Source organism: Rutilus rutilus (assembly GCF_951802725.1).
Source record: "Rutilus rutilus genome assembly, chromosome: 21".
NCBI lineage: Eukaryota > Metazoa > Chordata > Actinopteri > Cypriniformes > Leuciscidae > Rutilus > Rutilus rutilus.
In genome coordinates this window covers 12,725,959-12,748,035 of record NC_140226.1, presented here as the reverse complement: position 1 = coordinate 12,748,035, position 22,077 = coordinate 12,725,959, and the positions used below count along the sequence as shown (strand labels likewise).

Sequence of the window (22,077 nt, the reverse complement as noted above, 5' to 3'; positions counted from 1 at the left end):
CTAGCTACTGTTTATGCTTTATTTTATGTTAGATAATCAGTCATAAAAACATCTAATAGGTCTCACAAGAAAAAAAAAAAACCCGGAAGATGCATTCAGAATCGCTCTCATTTAGTTTTGGTTTTGCATGTCAACAGCTTTTTACAGTCTATGGTCAACAGTCAGTGGCAAGATGCTTTGTTGTTGTGACTGGTTACCATGGTGAATGTTTGTAAGGGGCCGTGCAGTGTAGAGTGGGCAGAGACCACATCCACGTCCTGACATGTAGGCCTATGCGCAAAAGATGCAACTGTTGCTATTTAATTTTTCTATAGGCTATTATAAAACGACACACTTTTTTCTTCTTACTAGAATGCCATCAGCAGCCTACATGCTCAGAATTTCTTTTAATTTTTTTAATTTTTAATTTTTACAACAGCTTGTCCCTGGGGGAGTAACCTACTTTATACCTTATTTACCTATAGCGCTGGGTAGTAACTGAATAATAGATTACGTAATCAGATTCCAAAAATTAAGTAATTGCAATCAGATTATATTACATTTAAAATGCATGTAATCAGACTACAGTTACTTTTTTACTGGTTACATGATTACATATTATTTACACAATGGCAGTAAATCCTTCATAATTTAGCGATCCCCCCTAATTCTTTTTTTTATTCATGTTTTAAACTGTCCTTTCTAAAAAGCAGCTACATTTAGAAAGTCTAGTTTACCAACTGCTTATCAGATGGCTATAATTAACCAAGTCAAGTCAAGTCACCTTCATTTAGGCTATATAGCACTTTTAACAATATAGATTGTTTCAAAGCAGCTTTACAGGAAATTAGAGTAACAGGGATTGTTTTGGCTTTACAGCAGCTCTAGAATAAAGTTATTGTACCGCTAAGTCTAGTTTTGATTGATTCACTTCCGTTGCAAAGATCACTAGTTATTAACTAAGGGGCCGCTTACACGACACCATTCTAACAGAAAAGCCTTAATGCGCTTCGGCCTGCTCATTTGCACGACAACAATCATCTCCGCGTAAACTTCAAAAACGCAAATCTGTGAAAATGCTGACGGCGTGCACATGTATTACGTGTTTAGTCATAGGTATGCAGGCGTGTAGTCTTTCTTTACAAATTAACCTCACCAAATTACTTGTCTGGCCTTAAAAATTCATAATACTTTTTTTTTTTTGCTTCCACGTATCAACGTGAACTGGAATCATTTTGACAACGTTTTATCAGTACAGAGGTAAAGGGAAGGGAAGGAGGCCTTCACAGGGGAGAGACTAGTTGACACTTCAGGACGGCGTTGTCGTTGTGTCCAGGCTCAGGTCCCTAATCAGATCCGGATATGGCCTGGATTTACAGAAATCATTTCACTTTTAAGAAGTGTTTTTGCAACATTGCATATCTAATCAGCTTCTGACGAACCCATTAATTATTATTTGAATTATCCCTCAGTGAGTCATTTAAACATGTATTTTGTGTTTGGAAGGCTTTTTGGAACATTATTTTTACGCCTGAAGGTTTTTTTTTCTGACAGGTGTTTTACTGTCACGGGTGGTTGCAGGAAGGCAAATGAAGATTATATTTCCAACACAAAGTTTAATGAAAATAAGCAGGCAAACAGGCAGGCGCAACACACACTAAACGTAGACGTGACCGGATAACAAACTTAAATACACAGTGATAATGAGGAGATAACGAACTGGTGTGACGATCTGATAAGTGTCCATGACAACTGATGACTGGCGGGAAACAAAGACTAAGAACACATGTGACTGATGAAAACCAACTGAAATTCCATGAAAACAAACTAACTGAACATAACTGTGACATTACGGCCCCTCCCGAGAAGGCTCGACCTCGTGACTTGGTGAGGAGGACGAGGCTTAGGAGGAGGACGTGGAGATGGTGCAGGAATGGAAACAGGAGATGAAGGGATCGTGATAGCAAGCAGCAGAGGAATGGTGTCAGATGAATGACGAGACCCCGGCAGCGATGATGGAATCCGTCTGAAGGTACAGACCCAGAGCCAAGAGCTGACAGCCCTAGGCGTAGTCAATCCCAGTTGTCTTGCACTCACCAGCCCTTCCGATGACGAAACCCTGAAGAATCTGTTCTGGACTGGGGTCAATTACCATCAGCATGTTGATCTCCCAGACACCTCTGGACTTAACTGGAGGGATGCAGTCATTAGGTGTCTGGAGAGTGTCTTGCCCAGATCCAGGACACGGCCAGACCCAGAGCCTGTTTCACCACCTGAAACCACGGAGGAATTGTGTGGGCCCACCGCAGACGAAGAGCTACCACTTCAACCAGAGCTCAAGGATAAGAGGACTGTGCTGACCCTCACCCCGGAAGAGGAGCCCCCCAGTGAGTATGACCAGGGGTGTGAGACTTGCGGGCCGTCCGCTATGCTATGTGTTCCTCCACCCCTACAGCTACAGTGGGCTCCTCCTTCCCTTCAGGTATCACCTCAGTCCTTGGGCAGTCTGGCTTCTCCTTACATGATCATCACCGAGGCATTGCTCCATCGGCTACTGCTCCTCCCTCCCTTGACTATGCCTTGGGCTGTCAGCTCTTGGCTCTGGGTCTGTACCTGGGGTGCCGGGGTGGAGGAACAGAGCATAGCGGACGGCCCGCAAGTCTGTGGCAAAGGTGGTCTGACGAATGACCAAGTGGGATTCGGTGGGATGAGGGAACCCAATGGAGTCGAAAAGCAGAGGGTGTCTGGTGTAGCAGAGTGGGTGAAGCCAAGGTGGAGCCGATGGGCTGAGACGATCTGAGTGCGTAGGTGGATCCACTGGATTTACCTACTCAAGTGCTGATGGTGGTTGTAGGACCTGAGGCTCGACGTGAGTGATTGGCGTCGCAGGAGATGGTGAAGGGCTGACAACCTCCAGCAGAGGCGGGGGTGGAGGACTGGCTGAGCAGGGCTGTGATGGAGGCAGATGAAGGCTAGGCAGGATTGAAGGTAACACAACATTGTCCATGCAGATGTTTGTGCTGTCTAAAAACAGTGATGAAGGTTCAGAAGGAACAGATCAAAAGTTCAAACCATCCACGGTGCTGTCTAGGAACAGCAATGAAAAATCCGAAATGGGGTGGGAGATGATACCTCCACACTGAAGTCAATAAGCCAGTCCTCAGTCTCAAATTCCACCAGTATACCATCGGTCACTGATGTCGTGGGCTCACACCCCTGGTCAGACTCACTTGGGGACTCCTCTTCCGGGGTGAGGGTCAGCACTGTCCTCTTATCCTCGGGCTCTGGTTGAAGTGGTAGCTCTCCGTCTGTGGGGGGCCCCACACGATTCCTCCGTGGTCTCAGGTGTTGAAACAGGCTCTGGGTCTGGCCGTGTCCTGGACCTTGGCCCCAATCCAGAACAGATTCTTCAGGGTTTCGTCATTGGAAGGGCTGGCGAGTGCAAGACGACTGAAGTTAACTGTGAAGCTCCAAAAATCGGGGTTCTCCTGAGCCACCAAAATAAACTGAGCTCTTAAATCCATTTTGTGATGCGGTCATCTCTCACGGGTGCTTGCAGGAAGGCAGACGAAGATCATATTTCCACCACAAAGTTAATGACAATAAGCAAGCAAGCAGACAGGCAGGAGGAGCAACACACACTTAACGTAGACGTGACCAGATAACAAATTATCAAAGAGGATGATCTGATGAGTCATTGTGAACATCATGAAATGATGTCTGACAAAGAACACATATGACTGATGAAAACCGACTGAAAGTCTGTGAAAACAAACTAATTGAACATAACTGTGACAATTACAATCTGTGTATAAATTGCAATTTCTATATTTGATGAAAGATGAGTACAACAGAGGCCTTTAATTTAAGATGTCTTTAATTTATTACTATTTAAAAATACCTCAAGACATTGGTTTGGAGAGTGTACAAATAAGGATCAGTGATCAGTGTTTTATAATTCATAAAGTTTATTCTTTAATGGTCAAATGCAACAATCAAAAAAGTGTTTTTCGGCAGACCATTCAAACACATCCACTCTATGGTGTAGAGTGTCTAGGCCCGGCATTGTCTTGCTTCCCAGGAAAGATGTCATCTTGATGGCAGCATATGCCTCTGTACAATCCCAGTACGGCTCCTTGCCAATGGTACCTTCACACTCATGCCATTTGCACTGATGTTTGCTTTTGCACCTGTCGCTGATGAAAGTCTGGATGGTCCCATTCATCTTTGGGACTGAGAACTCAATGTCTGTTTTTCCCAAAAACAAGCTGAAACGTGATGAAACTCATCAGACCACAGCACACATTTCCACTGTTTTTTGGACCATCTGAGATGAGCTCGGGCCCAGAGAACTCAGCTCCATCTCTGCATTGAACAGTTGTATAGCTTTCTCCTTGAGTAACAGAGATTCAAGTGGCATTCCTTGATCTTGATGCAGCATTAGACTGTTTTAAGTGACACGGTTTTCCAAAGTACTCCAGAGCCCATGCTGCTATATTTAACAGTAGCATGACAGTTTCTCATGCAATGTCATGAACATTCATAGATTTCTCTGGATTCCCTGAATCTTTTCACAATATCATGTGTGGTAGCTGGTGAGAGACCTAAAATCTTTGCATTCTTGCATTGAGAAATGTGATTTTTGAATTGTTTGATAATTCTCTCATGAAATTTGGCACAAAGTGGTGAGTCATGACCCATCTTTGCTTGCAAAGACTGAGATGCTCATCATCACGATACCCTCACCTACCAATTCACCAACTTATTGTGGACTGTTTCAAAAGAGTTTAACTTGGATATTCTATAAACTTTTCACTTTTATTTTGCCTCTGTTCAAGCTTTTTTGGAGTGTGTTGCAGCCATCAAAATAAAAATGTGTTAATATTTACAAAATGCAATTAAGTTGTTCAGTGAAAACATTGGAAATCCACTGAACTTTTGTCAGTTATTTTGTCAGTTTATTAAAATCACAGATTTTTGATTTTATTGCATTTTACAAAATGTCCCAACTTTTCTAGATTTGGGGTCTACATGTCTTTCATTAACTCTTTTTCTATAAACCAAACATTTTCAGGAAAAAAATAACTTAACTCAAGACATCAGTTTTGTAACAGAGAGTGCAAAGATCAGACCAGTGATAGATTGGTGTTTTATGATGCATACATTTTATTGTTAATTTGTCAAATACAACTGTTTAATATAAGTGTCACATACTGTACGTGTCTGTTAAATGAATACATGTAAATATAAAATAAAAAAATCAGAAACTATTTTGTCTACAAAATAAATTTAAATCCATTAAAATGCAGAAGTCGCAGTTTCATTGGAACAAATAAATAAATTCTAACATGGAAACATGCAAGTCATTTTAGGAAGTTTTGGCCCATACACATGTACAGCCGACTATAACTCTCTCAAAAGTTGCCCTGAAGCACTTCTTGTTCTTTGAATCCATTTTCAGCACCAGGATGTCCTGATATATGGGTACAGAGTTCAGTCTCTCTTCCACACCAGTAGGAAAGGTGCAATATTCTGATTTGCACTGGGCTTCAAAGATGACCTGTGGTATTCTGTCTTGTGAAATATTTTGTCTAAAAACAGAGAAAACGAAGGTGGTTATTTCAGTGAGACAAAACCCACAGACCTAACCAACACCTGATTTACTTGATGTTTCACATCGACATCACATGCATGACCTCCTGTACCTTAAAATGCTTTCACTTTAGCATAGTTGCTATGAGAGCTAGCTTAATGTTAACCTGCCAAACATGGAAATGGAACTTTTCCATGGAACTTTTTGTATGCCAAGAATTGCTAATTGTTTTCATTGACATTAAACGTTACACTGCTGAAAAAAAGAAAAGAAAAGAAAAACCCCCCAGCAAATATCAGCCATAGCTGGTCTAGCTGGTCTTTCAGTCGGGTCATAGCTGGTTTAGCAGCTTGGTTTTAGAGTGGTTTGACACGTTTTTAGATAGCCAGGCTGGGAGATCAGTTGTCCAACCAGCTAAAACCAATTGAACACCAGTTAGGCCAGACTGGGAGACCAGCTTGAGCATCTTAAACCAGTTACATCCAGCTTAAACCAGCTAAGACCAGTCAAACACCTTAGGCTGTTTTTTTTAGCTGTTTTCTCAACAGGGTAAACCAGACAGATCTACATCATTCTGTAACTCTAAATCATTTTTGATTCACTTATGAATTTGGAGAAAGTATCATTTGATTCTGTGACTCACATCCAGGTCCATGCAGATAGTGAGTGGCTGTGGATGTTGCCATTTCCCTTGTCATCTGAAGGAGAGCCATAGAAGTCATCGGAAATCGTCAAACCAGTGTCACATATTTGATTCGGCTTTTGTTTGGCAAACGTGAGGCTTGCCAGTGCACAGAGTAAAACCTGAGAGAAAGATCATTATCTGCTATTATATTTCATTAGAATTCATCCATGAAGACAATTTGCTGTTAACAGCAAAGGCTCAAATCATTTCTGAGTTTAGGTCTCTTTTTGTCACAACATATTACATTTAACTTAATCTAAAAAGTTTTAAGATGAATCTTTAGTGAAGCAAACATTGTAATCAAGCCAATCGTGTTAGCATTAGGCTAGCTAATAGACTCTAAATATCGGTCGTCTCACCATGTATTTAGCGTTGAAGAAGCTCAGAAACATCTTTAATGCCCTCTTCTTATTCTCGTCTTCAGTGAAAATGTTTCTTGTTCACTTCATCTATTTATGCAATGCTTGATCGTGATTGCATAGATAATATGGCCTACCTCTGACCTGGATTCGTTCATCAGATCAATTGATAGGTGGGGGTAATGTTTAGACCTACATTTTAACACTCTTTGCCAGTAATCTGATCTACGGAGTAAAGATCGGTCTGCGTTGGCAAGGTTGCAGAATTATTTCACCGAATTTTGGTTGGGAAAAAAATGATGAATCATAAAAATCCGGCTTTTAGGGTGAGTTATCAAGATTTTCGATCCTGTTTTATCTTTTTAGTCTTGTTTCGGAAATTATTTGGTCATATCTGGTCTGTTTAAGTTTTATGCTTGGAGAAATATTGGGAAACTTTTATTGAACACCCTGCAGAGTGCATGAAAAAAAAAAATCTTTGTGATTGCCACTTTTTATCCTGGTCTTGAATGAACAATGAATGTTGTTATCAGTGAGGTTTTTGGCACTATAAGGGTTCAGTCAGGTACTTATAGAACCTTCATGGGATAATTGAATGGATTTAGTTTTAATTAATTTATTTTATTTTAAGTCATTTTTAATTTTAATTAAATCTTATGACTTAAACAGCTTGTAAATAGAACTCCATTGAACTTTTTATTGACTAAGAATGAATAATGTTTGGTATAATTTAATGAAAAGCAACTGAAAAGCATAATTGTGATGAAGGATTTCTAGTCATCCTAATGTGCCAAATGGATTAATAACAATTTTTCTTGATGGATATATGAATGAAATGTCCAGTTTCTGTAAAAATAAACATCTACCAGACAGAAAATGAACATGTATTTCCTGCTTTCTAATGTATTGACAAAGCATGCCGTTGCTGAGAAGACTAGCCTATAATACCTTTTGGATGCTTTTATCCCAGCAATGTCTAGTTGGTTTGCACCCGCAAAACAGCTTAAAACGGTATTTTAAGAGAGCTAGACCACCTTGGGAACCAACTCCACAAGAAAGACCTCGTCGTCGACATTAAGTTTTACTGACATGTCAATGCTATGGTTTGTTATAATTACTTTTACTCACTTTACATTACTCTCATTTGATTCAGATCAGTACCTGTTTAACAATTCAGGTATCTATGTATGAATGAATGTGCCAGTGTACCAGTACATTCTTTGTAACTTAAGCAAATATTTGTAATTGTATGAATAAGCAGGAAAAAATGAAGCAGTGCACTTTTTATCAATAACATGTCAAATTTAAATAACGAAAGTTGATTATCTATTGCGATGGACCCTCATCAAGCCATTTGCCATCTCAAGACTCTTTAGGGAAATTCCGCTGTGCCGAAACCATTACAAAACGTTACATCACGCTTATTCTCACATAGATGCTGTGGTGGGTTAGTTTACTGATGCATGGGAGATTATCCAAGCATCAAAGTGAGAAGTGTTCTTGATAGATTGATTTCACTGATAAGTGTCTCTGTGCGGTGTCTCAGTGCAAAGTAAGGCCTATTTTCACCACCCACATAACCGTTCACTTTTGGTTGCAAAGACAGCTCCTTTTTTGGTCAGAATTCCGAATTCGTTTGCTTCTTTCTTTTTCGTTTATTATCTGTGTAATATGAGTTCATTTGGACAAGTATGCCTTAAGACCAAAATGCATAGATTTGTTTGTTTTTTTGTTTCGAAAAATTAAAGGTGCTCTAAGCGATGTTGGGTGAAGTCACTTCTTGTTGACGTTCAAAGTATTGTCAAACAAAACGGAGGCTAGCTCGACCCTCCCTCCTCCTCATCCCGTCCCCTCCCCCTCTCTTCCGTGCTTCCATAAACAGTCATGAACCATTTAGAAAAACCAAACTGAATTTCGGAAGCTCTTCTCCCGACGGAGTTCTCGCCACCTTTTGAACGCTTTTCCGATGTAAATTCGGGACTTCGTGCATTCCTTCTCCTTTTCCCTCTTCTTTGTTATTTGTTCATCGGAACGTCGTCTCTTTGGTCGTGTGTCGGCCATATCTAAATTCTCAAGAATATACATTTTTAACGTTGTCGTTGTCTAGGACATCTCTCCTCTAGCTAACTTCCCTCTTCATGCTTCTCTCTCCTCCACTCCCCACACCCCCCTTCATGTGCACGTGCACTAACCCCCCAACCCCCACCCCCAAATCATTCTTGTCGGTTATTGGCTGGAACACTGTTTGTTCTGTTTCGTGGTCCAGGCTGGGCCAGTTTGTTTTTCTTGCCGTTTGTGGAGCCTGGGCTGTCTACAGAGACCGCGTTTTTTTACAGTGTGTTCAGGGGACGGGCAGCTAGCGGATAGTGAGGAGATGTTTGCTGTATGTGACAAAAAAAGTTTTGGCCTAAAAAACGCGTGACATCGCTTAGAGCGCCTAAGCAATCAAAAACAAACAACAATTATAAAGCAACATTTTGCAAAGTTTCCAACTAGTCGGTATGTTTTGTCCATTAATAGGCAGGTTTATCATGGGTGCCCTGTGTCTAAACCCAAAGTTGTGCTACAGTTGTGCCTATTCTTCTTTGATGTGGCAGCACCCAATGCGGGAATCCTCTCTGTGTGGTTTTTATGATTGATGACATAGCATTCACACAACGAGCGGAAGCTACTCAGCAAATCACTGACCTCATTTTTTTCTTTTAATGAAAGGAAATATAGCATCCTGTAATGATCCTTTTCATGACAGTATCAGTTGGCCACTGATTGTGTAATTTCACCACAATAAAATATATTATTTGATTTCCGCTCACTGAGTGGGCAGAATAAATCCAAGAGCATTACCACTGTGACTACAAATGATGATATAACAAATTGCTCTTGAAAAAAAAGAGCCTTAGATCTGTTTATGCAATTTAGTTAATCACTTAATCACTGTTCAAAGTCAAAGAAATATGAAACTTTAGGTGCACCCAAATTTAAAAATATATAATTAATTCACACTCTTTGTGATTAATCCTTTGTCTAAAATGTGAGTATATTCTTAAAACATCTGCCAGTGCAGTTTTAACTTGTTTTAAACACAAACTTTTAGTAAATCTTTCAGTGAACAAGACTGAAGTTGTTTTGCTTCTCAAGTAAACGTATTTTGATTTAAAGGGATAGTTCACCCAAAAATGAAAATTCTGTCATCATTTAATCACCCACAAGTTAAACCAAACATGTATGTTTTTATTTCTTCTGCTGAACACAAAAGAAGATATTTTGAAGAATATGAGTAACCAAACATTTGACGGTAGCCATTGACTTCCATAGTATGGAAAATAAATAAATACTTTGTAGTATTCTTAGTATTAAGTATACTTAGAAGACAGGTAGGGTTAGGGTGAGTACAATAAGTTGACATGTACTGGTAAAGTTACTTATAGGCAGTTGAATGTCCGTTGGGGAGCATCAAAGTAAAGTGTTAGCAGATATTAAGCAGACAGTCCTCTATTGAGAGTTAGTTGACATGTAGGTGCAAAATCCTTTTCTGCAGTGTAATATTCATCATAACTAATGGCAACACTAACTCAAAAATGTAAAAGATTATTCATAATATGAACCCTAATAGAAATATTCACAATATGCCTTCAATAGTAAAAAATCCAGAGTAGGAATATTGATGAAGTGATGAAACTGTGAAAATGAAGTAGCCGATATGTTGCGTGTAAACTGGGGTTAGTGATTCAGCTCTTTTAAAGAATCTCCAAATTTGGGTCACTATGAAAGCCCCCGTTCCTAGATGTTGACCTGAAATCCCTTTCATGAGTTTGAAAGTAGGAGAAATCCAAGAAGTAGGTCAGAGGCCTGCGTCACATTTCCAACGGTTAAACGGCCTAAGATGATGAACATGCAGAAGTATTTTTTAAAGGGAATGAAGTTTCAAACCAGTATGATCTTTTTCCTTTAGTGGAAGGTAAAAGAAGGATCAATGGGGTCAATACTTTTGTGTTTGAAACGGCATGACTTTTTTTGAATTGTCCCTTTAAAATCCCAAAATGATATACTGAATAAAGGCTTATGAACTGTAAACAATATTTATGCTAACAAAAAGAACATTGAAAACTGACAGTTGAAATGCATGGAGTTAGCGCTGTCATACTGTTGGGAGATTACATTTATTGTGTTACTGTCAAGTGCATCAATTCTGAGTCACATGAAAATGTGGTCCCTATCTCCCCCCACCAAATCCTTCGAAATTTCAGAGTAGGAACCGCAATTGCACCGCATCTGACGCAGTCGTAAACCAGCACCGGTGGGAAATTGTGCATCGGTGAAATGCAAGCCATTACAGACACTGGAGCGGAAGTCTCCGTTTGCAAACTATGTCAATTGAGGTCACTAGCATTAAAAAAAGGCAACGTGGGGGCTGAAATATGGCGGTCAGAATCATGCAGCAAGAGTTTAATTCAGCATACTAATATATACCTCCTGATCTGAATAAATGTGACACATCTGTCAGAGAAAGTAGGTTATGTTATTTACTTGGTTGCTAAGGTGCACTAAACACAATTATATGTGGCCACAAATGTATTTAGACACTTCAGTCCAAAAAAAAAAAAAAAAAAAAAATCTATGAATTTCATTGCATTATATAACAAAATAACAAACCAAATGACATTTATTTTGCAATACAAAGATGAGTTCACAATTAAGTCAAAAAAAAAAAAAAAAAGATTTTGGACTCAATAACTCCATACATCCACAAAAATTCACCAGTTGGTTCAAATTAATTGGAAAAATGCATCATATTTCAAACATTTATGTCCTTTTTTCTTTTGTGGATCATAAAAGAAGATCTTTTTTCCCAATGAATGTCAATGGGGTTCAAACGTTAGAACATATCAATAGTTCTGCTATGACATCAGTGACTTAATACGTCCTCTAAAATTAACTTCGGGTCCAGTTAGTTGAAAAGTAAGAGCAAAAAATGGCTCAGAAAAGTGATTTCCAGAAGCAAGTGCTTACATTGTTTCTTACATAATAAAACAAAATTGTGAAGTTTATAAGTGCATCATATTGTTTAAATGCATTTTTTGTAACATTTGTCAAAAGAAAAGCATTGTGATATTTGATTGTAGAGTCACAATACTCAAAGTGGTTATGCTGACGCATAAAATATGACGACATAGATCAAAGGGAAGGAAATGCACCTACACTGCTGCGAATGCACCAAGGCCTCTCTATATAAACTGCATTTACCACTGCAAATCTAGAACAGCTAGACTTAAGATTGACAGAAGACATCTGAAAAGAAAAGGTCGAAATCTTGAGACAAAAATGAATGCAACAATGTCATCAGCGTTAAACATCCAGTTCCTCGTGGTGAGTATTGCAGAAATGTTAGAAGATGGCCTGCTAACTGTTACTGATGTTTTTGCTGCTGAAGTCACAAAAATGAGTGTAAAATGACAGTGTGTGTGTGTGTTTCACAGGTGGCTTGTTTGATGGCGATCGTTTTGATATCATTTGGAGCTGAGGCGGCACCTTCAAAACATCCTCAGAAGAAAGGAAACGGCCACCACAGGTCATCAGAAGAATCGGATCCATCATCATCATCATACCGGTTGATATTGGATTCTGAGTTCAAAGCGGCCAAACCGATCCAATCAATAAACAATGACTCCATCTCTCCATGGACCTACACGTAAGACCTTGTCCTATATACCCTTAAAAATAAAGGTTCTAATTGGAATCTATGGTTCCATGAAGAACCTTCAACATCCATTGCACTAAAGGTTCTTTATATTAAAAAAGGTTCTTTACCCCTGGTTTCACAGACAAGGCTTAAGTCTAAAATACACGTTTGAGCTGTTTTAACTGAAAGCAACTTGCATTTATAAAAGCTACTTAAATGTCCTAATTGGACTAAGGCCTAATCCTGGCTTAATCTAAGCCTTGTCTGTGAAACTGGACCTTAGATTATTAAAATGACGGTAACAAATGGTTCTTTTAAGAACTCTTAATTGAAAGCTTCTTTGGGGAACCCAAAATGGCTCTTCTAAGGCATTGCTGCAACCCTCATTCCCTTTTGGAACGTTTCTTTTTAAGAGCTTCTTTGTTGTTTTTAAAATGAGATTGTGACTGTTGCAACCCGCTGACCTAAAATTGCACGATTCATTTTGTTTCATAGGTTTACGCATGACGAGAACCTGTACCCTTCTAGCATTGCAGAGGCGAAGTGTTCTCTTACTGGATGTTTGATCGAAACCAAATCAGGATGGAAAGAGGTCCAGGATTACCAGTCCAAACCTATTTACACCCAAATCATGGTCTTGAGGAGAATTCGAGGAGAAAAGCACAACTACTCCTTTAGACTTGAGTACAAAACCATCGCAGTGGGATGCACCTGCATTCGTCCATATGTAGAACAGGTTTAAAATGAGTTAACGTATTGTAGATGTTTTCTACTTATGTCACTGGTATTCTTACTATTCTAAAACTTAAGGCATATGACTTAAGACTTTATAATTTTTTCTGTTACCACAGATAAGTTCGTGTTCGCAAATATAGGATATTTATTTTTGCTTTATTTTGATATTTAACATTTTTTGAAGAACCAGAAAAATCTGATTCAAACCCTCAACCGACTTGATCTGTCTAATAATCTAATTTATTGATGTCATTAAACGTGTTTGCAACTGTAGGTTATTTATTTTTACTGGCTTTTTTGTATGAAAATGACTATTTATTTATTGATCCAGACTGTTTTAAAGATTGCAATAAATGAGGAAAGAAATACTACAATGCTTGTTCTGATGGGCTGTTTTTTTTTAAAAGCGTTTAAAAAAATTCAAAATCTAAAAATGAGGTCAAATGAAGTCACAAGGACAAAACTATACCAGCAGTCCTTTAATTCCCTCTGCTTCTAAAATATATCACAATTTCTGTACAGAATTATATAGCCAAATCAGACACCAGCTGATCATGAGGCAAGTGAACATATGTACAGCGGCAAAAGCTTGAGCAGTTTACCAAAAATAGAGCCTTAAAGACAGGACAGAAGACAAACTGACTGCATCCACATGGGCAAAGTACATGAAACCGTCCAAACGTCACCCAAATATTCACAAACACACAAAGTTACCACTCACATTCACTCATTTTTTGGCACTATTGGCATACAAGCTCGTCACAGAGACAAACACTTCTCTGCGCTTCTCAGATTAAGGTAGTAAAGATTCCGTCGGGATCTTTGCTGGCCGGCCAGTTCCGTTCGTCTGACAACATGGCCATCATACCTTACAATGATATAATGATATCATATAATCGGGTTTCAGAGTCATAATCTCATATGATCCAAGCTAATAAGCTCAGCGTGATAGTGAGTCCTTTGGTCAATGTTCTCCCATATGATCAGCGTGTGTTGTGGGAAGATCTCAAGGCACCTGGAACATAAAGTTCAGAGATATAGCAATTAATATCAGGACAAAAACCACACTTTCACACAGCAAATGGCTTTTCACAAGTTTTATCAAGTGCATCACGGCATGCAAGCATTAAAACTTTGATTTCGGACACATTGAATACACTACGTTGTCAGGTAACTAACAAATATTCTACTGGTTTTTTGGGGGATTCTTCTATGAGAAACCAACTCTAAGACATAAATACAAAGCAGAACTACAGTGCTAAGTACACATCACCTCTCGAAATACACAAACAATGTTACAAACAGCTAATTCACAGCATTACAACACAAATGCACATCTTGGTTACTCTGTAGTTTCTATCTGCCTCTTCGTTCATTATCTTTATCCTATCAGTGCATGCAAAGCTATTACTAAAGACTAAAAGGATTGATGATCACTCGTGCATTTTACACAGTTTGGCGGTAAACAAATCCACAAAACAAAACGACTTTTTTGCATTTTCCAATTGATGCCCAATTCCACATCCACAATATACTGCGTTTTGTGCTGCAGCAAACACAAGAATATAGTATCTAATGCTGCAAATGTCGCAAGATAATATCGCAGCCTTCAAATCGCTGTCAATTCCGAAGCACAGCCTTTCTTAGCATGACTAGGACCTGCTAGGCCTTGTTTTGTCATTTCTTTAAAAAATCTGGACAAGAAATGATCTTGATTCTAATCCCAGTCCACTTCAATGTGTTCCTTGTTTTTCCTCACCTCCTCAGCATGCTTGTCCTGGAAAAATACAAGACAAAAGGAAGAAAAACGATTAAATAATAGAACAATCTCAACCCTAAAGTGTCAAAGCTTTGAGAAGATTTTCCTAGTGGCACCAAACAGAATTGCAAAAAGAATGCCTATTTCCAAACAAGCCCAATTAACACCTATTGACGACGCAAGTTAGTATAGAAGGATGAAACGTCATCAGCATGTGCTAGTGGTAAACAAACAGAACAATATCAATCGCACTTTGGCAGTTGTGGTTTTTATGTGCGCTGAAAAAAGAGGAGGAAGCGAAAGAGGAGAATATGGACGCGGTCATGGCTAGGGAAAAAGGACAACTTGGAAAATGGAGCTTGAGGTAAGTATAGTTTTCGCGTTGATCAATACGCCATTTCATGCAGCGTTTTTATTGGCTAGTCAGTGTGCGTAGGTCGTAGCAGCAAACACACTTTGAGATGATGATGTTACATTTCTGACACCGTTAGAAAAAAGCAACTTGAACAAACAGATTGCAATTCCCTTTTGTGCCACTAGTGGTGCATCTTTAAATAGACCTGGGTTAAAATGCCGAGATTCACCGTACCTTCTCCTGAAGACGTTCCAGCATGGCGGCGATGTGGGCCTCCCTGTTCTCTTTGTTGATCTCCATTCTTTGCTCCAGTTTTTCTTTGGCCATCTTGATGAAGTTGTTGTGTTCCTCTACGGCTTTCTGGGCCACTTCTCGTTCGTGTTCTCTCTTCTCAGCCAAGTGCTTCAGAAGTTCAGCTTCCTGACACTGTGGAGATAACGCAGGAGATTCTAACTCAATATGAGACTCAACTATACACATATCTAGTGTTGTTATTGTTTACTAAAATGAAAATAATTCAAAATCATTTGCGGTATTTGAAACCAACCTGAAATCAAATCAAATACAAATAGCCTACATGACAAACGGGCCTTGGCTAAACTGAAACAGAAATGAAAATACATTAAAGCTATAAACATTTAAAAAAAAAAAATAAAAAATATATATGTATAGAAATGAATACAAAATTAAGATGACAAAAAGTAATCCAAATTACTTAAAGTAAAACTAAAATGAAAACTGAAAATATAAAGTAAAGCTAACTCAAAAATATTAATAAAAACTATAATAGTATATAAATAATACTCCACTGAGCATATACAGCTTTGAAATATCTATCCAAGGTTGTCTTAAAAAAAGCAAATGATGTAAAGTTTAAATTGATGCATATATATAACCAAATTATGTCTCCGTTATAGATATGCGAGTGAAAGCGACAATAATCACACGTAATCTTCCATCATGATATATATTCCTCACCTTTCTTCTCTCCTCAGCTGCATCCAGTTTCTTCTGGATCTCCTCCAGCGAAGGGTCCCTGCGAGGTGGGAAAGTGGGATGAAACTCCCTCTGACCGTCAAAAGACGGTGGTCTGAGGATGACCTCAAAGGCCTGTCCCGATGTCCGCTTGTTTAGCTCGATCACCTCCATGTCTTTAATGATGCACAGGTTGAGGTCCACAACATCTAAAACGAAAGATCAACAATGATTCATGTAACTAATGTTACAATTTTCAGATCAAATTAAACTAACAGTAATTACACAAGATTTTAGATTTGAGACCTTTAAAGGGGCTTTTAAGGTACCTTGTGTTTTCTTGGTGGGCTTCTCCCGAGGCTCTGGCAGGATGCAGGAGCAGAAGAGAGACACTAGAGGGAGCTCCTTCATTTTCTCTCTGTATGCTGCAACGGAGAAAGAGACCGGGTTATTTTGAGCTCATGCCACTGATGCCATGTGCTCACACATCATTCCTTCTGCTCGGTCAAACGCTCACAAGATCACGTGTGAAAGAGCAGGTGGATGTACACGTACCTGCAAGAGTCATCTTTCCTTCTTCTGAGTCCTCGAAGGCGTTTCAAACTCAGCTGGTCCTATAGGAGAGAGAAACGATGATGTAATCAGAATCCAGTCAATCACTTCTCATGGATATGTCTTTGTCCTCATATAAAAGTCTGGTATTATGAATAACAAGTCCAAATCACCAGTTAATACTAGATAAATAAAGCATAAAGCAATAAATTAAAAATAAAGGCAAAATTCCGTCAGATTAAGCATTTTGCATCAAGTTTTTGTTTTAAGCATAGCTAAAAAAATCATTTGGTTAATGCATAAAACAGTTTCAAATAATAATAATATTTAAAAGATGTATTCCCAAGCCTTAATTCCTTACACAATTTTGCTTCACAAGTAAATGCCTTGTTTTAGAGATCGAAAAATTTAGAAAGAAAGGAAAAGAAACCGATTTGTTTGCAGAGTAAGAGAATCTCACAGTTACATCTAATCACAAAGTAGTATGCATACCAAGTACAAATCTATTCAAATCCACAAAAACCAAGCAAGGAACAAACAAACTCAGTGGTAATGTACTTGATGGCAATCGTTCGCGTAAATGAATCTGGTTTGTTCAGGGTTGATGATCATCTCTCAGCCTACGCTCCTTCTCTATCATTCTCTCTCGTTCGTCCTGCCTCTGCCCTCGCCGTGCCCCCTCAATTCCCACGCTTCACGATCGCTGCACCAGCTAACACCTTTGCAACTCTGTGACATTTTCAGTGCATGGGCTTATTCTATAAAACGTTTCAACTCCATTCCTAACATGAAAGCCAAAAAATGTTGATTCTTTGAGAACGTGCATCATTTTCCCAAGTCGTGAGGGTCGCACCGCATGCACACAAAGCCCAAAATCAGCTCCTGTTTTATTGATGCCAGCAACACAGCTGATGTAATAAATAAAACATGCTTTGGAGCACAATCCAAGAGACATACAAGTTCATCATGCATTTGTTTGCAGCTCATGCTGCAAGTCATTTTCTTAACCTCCCACTGCTTTCTGATCGAAATAATCGCTTGGTGTTTTGAAAGCAGAGGTTGTGCCGCTCTATAAAGGGGCCGTGGCCTTTTGCACACCAACATATAATCTCACCTCTCATTACCACCCAGAGCGCAGACTAGCACACTCACCGCAAGACCTATGCACACTTTGCCCCTTTTTAAACAAGCAATGCACTCTCCTATTTTTCACAATGCACTATGCATTAGACCAACATGATTTCAAGCACAACTGCTTTCTGATGTGGTATTAAGACTAAACAGTTGCAAAACCCAACAATTCATGCTTATATAGGCTATGATTTACATATACGTCTAATAACCCAGGCTACACGACGTATCTCAAATCTAAATCTTGCAAGCATGCAAATCTGCAGTGCAACATTATCTAAGAATCTTTCTGCCCTACGTAAAACGGAACAAAACAGAACGAAGTTTCCATAGTTAATAAAACTTCAATCGCGTTAGTCCAACAGATCAGCAGTCCTCCTTTGTCCTGCAAAAGCATAATACAGCAAATGACAGGTTATGATATACAATTAACTCACCGACAGCGTGCTGTTATCTTCTATCAGGGTCTTTCCCTTGCGTTCAGTCTGACAGTCTGCTGCTGTTTGGATGCTCAACCTGGCAGCATCAGCACCACCTCTGCTAGATAAAGCATGACATCACCTCCAAGCGCCGTGATTGGTCGAGAGGGATGCAGGCTCCTGATGGGCTGGAATGGCTGGGAGTGCAGATAGGGGGTGGTTAACTCTTTGTTGAAAACTGGTTATGATTTCAGAGAAGGACAGGGCATATTATGCAGCTTTATGCAGAAGAAGCACTATTTAGTAATATTAGTAGTATCTAATAAGAAAACAGAATTGTATTGTTTTTTGTTATTGAAAATTGGAGCTATCAAAGAATATTAAATAGTATATATCCTACATTTGTGAGGCTTGAAACCCAGATGCATTTCCTTTTTTAGGTTATTCCAGTTTAGAACTGAATTACGCGCAGCATCGTGTGCTAATCCAGTTCGGTCTGGTTTTGGGAGCTGCTCGAAATGTCATGTCTAAAAACGGAGGAGGACTGGGATTTATGTGTCATCTTCTCACTCACTCATGGCTGGAGTCTTGTGGATGACTATGACAAAATAACCTTGCCAACATGCCCAGTCTGGATGCGGGTAGAGCGGGCCTGTTTGAACAGTCTGTCAATGGCCCATCTGTTGCTCTGGTCCTGTGCCAAATCAAACTACTGGAGTTTTCACAATTCCAAAGACAGTTTGTTCAACGTAGCATTCATTTTGTAGAACGAACTTCATTTTAATACCAAGTTTATGCACGTCACATCTCTAATGTCACAGATGAATGGTTTCTAGATGGATTTAATGACAGGACTTGTAAATGTGCAGGAGTAACTTGTATAAGGTGCTTATTTGAACCTGTTTGCAGTTTCGAGGTCTCTCAGGTGAGGTAGAAATACTCCCAGCGGTCCTGATGTGGATGTTGAATATGGTGGAACAGAACATACTGTACCTAGTTCATTTCCCAGTGGCACCGCATCCCTCCAAGCACACAGACAACGTCTTAAGTGAATAGAACAAAGGAACTCAATGCACATGGTTTAATGCAAAACAAAAGATGGCATTTTTGTAGTTAATAATACAGTAAACGATATATGAGCACATAATTTGTGCAAGAAAGGATCACCCACCCATACGAACTGTTGGTTTTGGTGTATGCTGGATGTGATCACTGGAGGAGGCCGCAGGGGGAGGGGAGACGATGATGTCATCCAGCTGTCTGCTATAGGTGGAGAGACGTGTGCCTGCATACAGGGTTTTTCACATGGCAACAGAGCAAAAAATGCAGCAAACGAGGTCCTAAAACTGAATAACAGAGAAATGAAGGACAGAGGAAAAAGGAAGTAGGGTGTATAATGGGTATTGTTCGCAAATGGTGCACTGAAACCGCACCAGAGCGGTAAAGAAAGACTGAAAAGAGAAAGGTGGGGGGATGTGGTGAAGGAAAACAATGCGCCTGCAAGGAAAGCCTGATCATCACATGGTAACCCTGCTATGATGTCATTTCTAGCCAATCAGGAGCGGTGTGCTGGATTCTCTAGTCAGAATGATGCAGTTTCCAGTCCACATCTGACCTGACAGGCAATGATGATGATGATGATGAAGCTAATCATGCATACAAGCACAAACCTTACTGATGGTTTCCATGTTATTTTGTAATAGATTTTGTTATATTTTTTGTAGAAAATGTGTTCTAAACAGTTTTGATCATTAGGGTAATGGCGTTATATATATATATATATATATATAACTGTCACTGTTTCCCCAAAACTATAAAGCAACAAAATTGTTTTCAACATTAGTAAGTAAAATGTTTCTTGAGCAGCAAATCATCATATTAGAATGATTTCTGAAGGATCATGTGACACTGAAGACTGTAATGATGTAATGATGTTGAGTAATGATGCTGAAAATGCAGCTCTGATCACAGGAATAAATTACATTTTAAAATATATTACAAAAGACAACAATTATATTAAATTGTAATATTATTTCACAATATTACTGCTATTTTTTCTGTATTTTTGATGACATAAATGCAGTCTTGGAGCGCATAAGAGACTTCATTCAAAAACATTAACAAATCTTACCGACCTTAAACTTTTGAACAGTGTATATACATGCATATAATGTATATATACTATGCTATACATATAGCATAGTATATATACAGTATATGCATGTATATAGTACATACTATATATACAAAGAATATTTAACTTTCAAATTATTGATAGTGATTTCAAATTCTTTTCTACTACATTAAGCCTTTTCCTTTTAATAAGGAACAGTTTGTTGTCATTTTAAAAACTACTTTTGTACATACATCTGTACTTCATATAAAACACACAGTAAAGCAGAGCTGCAGTTCAGTGGAAAATGTTCTGACATCAGTAACACATCAGTCTAATGGCTTGTGATACTTGTGGCAGAATGACAGATGGACACACTTTCCTTAAGAGGTACATTACGGTATGCCAGATGATTTATATTAGAACATATTGTGATGAGCTCATTCTGACACACCCCTCCTGAATAATACAATGCCAAACAGTGAATAATTCATAGACATGCATTGTTTTGAGTCGAAAATGCACGAAATGCTTGTTTTTGTCCTGGCTGTGATCTTGTATTTTGGTTTCAAAACTATCCACAATGCCATAAATAAAGGTCAACAAATTTGCAGCTGAACTACGTTGTTTTCATGTCAAGTTGATTTATGTTGAGTGTCTTAAATGTTGAAATGGTATACAATTTTATACAGGTTAGTCAAAACATGATTTTGTTATTCTTCTACTGTGTGTGACATTTCGGTTTTGTAATTCTAATTTTGATTAAAAACATTAAAAACTCTATAATATATATATTTTTTGTATACTACACAAATTTAGTTTACACTAAATTACACTACAATACATTATAAATAGCATATAATACAAATAAAATACCAAAGACAACCAAAAATTAAATGTGTAATATCAGTGCCTTGTTCAATAGCTCATTTGCTTTGTTTTGTGGCCAAGACATAAAGGTTAGTGCATGTACAGAAATAGTTTTTTCAAAATTAAATCTAGCTTGAGAAACATTAACTGTGTGACAGCTGCAATTTATTTTTGAGGTACTGAAATGCAACTTTTCATTTGAAGTTCCAACATTCAATGCACGTCCAAACATGTCAATGCATTAGGCACCATTTGTAGCTGTAAAGCATTTAGCATTCAAACCACTGAGTCAAAGCTTTATGTGATCCGATTGTGTATTCTAGGTGTGAAGCGCTCTGGAGAGCGTGATGTGAGAGAGTAGGTCATACTGTATCTGCAGGCTCTAAACTCAGGCCATGACATCACTCTAATGGTCGCGTGCTGCATGACTCATAGCTTTTAACTCTGGTCGTCAGTGTCTCTCTGGCCGGGACTTACGGTCAAACCGATCCACATGCTTAGAGATGCTGTTTACTAGCAATAAACAGAGAACAAAAGATGACATCACATAAAAATATAAAAACAACAGTTGTTGCAGATGGAATTCTGCATTGTGTATGCTGTACAGGATCTACTATTTCAGTCAGTGAAGCAACATGCAATAACACAACGTTATAATAATTATAATAAACATAATAATGTAATTAACAGTTGTATGCTACTTGTTTTGCCACATGATCTCACTACATTTCATGTTTGATGTTCAGTCACAATATTGTAAGTCAACATGGTTATTCTGCAAGTCGGTGTGAAACTGAAGTTGCGATAGTCTTTTCTCCCCTATTGTGACATATATCTTAGTGAAACGGCTACTCTGACTAGACAAAATGTAG

At 38.7% G+C, this 22,077-nt stretch overlaps 2 protein-coding genes across 5 annotated transcripts; one reads left to right on the top strand and one right to left on the bottom strand.

The window, feature by feature from the left end:
* The first annotated feature begins 11,878 nt into the window (after window positions 1-11,878).
* il17a/f1 (interleukin 17a/f1) lies at window positions 11,879-13,403 on the top strand. Its single transcript, XM_084393115.1, has 3 exons — window positions 11,879-11,983; window positions 12,094-12,305; window positions 12,792-13,403. The coding sequence occupies exons 1-3, from the start codon at window positions 11,939-11,941 to the stop codon at window positions 13,036-13,038; spliced, it is 504 nt and encodes a 167-aa protein (XP_084249241.1). The 5' UTR covers window positions 11,879-11,938; the 3' UTR covers window positions 13,039-13,403.
* Window positions 13,404-13,498: 95 nt separating this feature from the next.
* Window positions 13,499-18,351, bottom strand: stmn4l (stathmin-like 4, like). 4 transcript variants are annotated; one of them, XM_084393113.1, is made up of 7 exons: window positions 18,241-18,351; window positions 16,676-16,734; window positions 16,450-16,545; window positions 16,124-16,329; window positions 15,380-15,571; window positions 14,791-14,808; window positions 13,499-14,046 (listed from the first exon to the last, which is right to left on the bottom strand). In XM_084393113.1, the coding sequence occupies exons 2-7, from the start codon at window positions 16,686-16,688 to the stop codon at window positions 14,038-14,040; spliced, it is 534 nt and encodes a 177-aa protein (XP_084249239.1). In that variant the 5' UTR covers window positions 16,689-16,734; window positions 18,241-18,351; the 3' UTR covers window positions 13,499-14,037. The 4 variants fall into 4 exon arrangements, with proteins under 4 accessions (XP_084249239.1, XP_084249240.1, XP_084249237.1 ...); XM_084393114.1 differs by lacking the exon at window positions 18,241-18,351 and adding an exon at window positions 17,165-17,307; XM_084393111.1 differs by lacking the exon at window positions 13,499-14,046 and having other exon boundaries at window positions 14,115-14,808.
* Window positions 18,352-22,077: the final 3,726 nt, after the last annotated feature.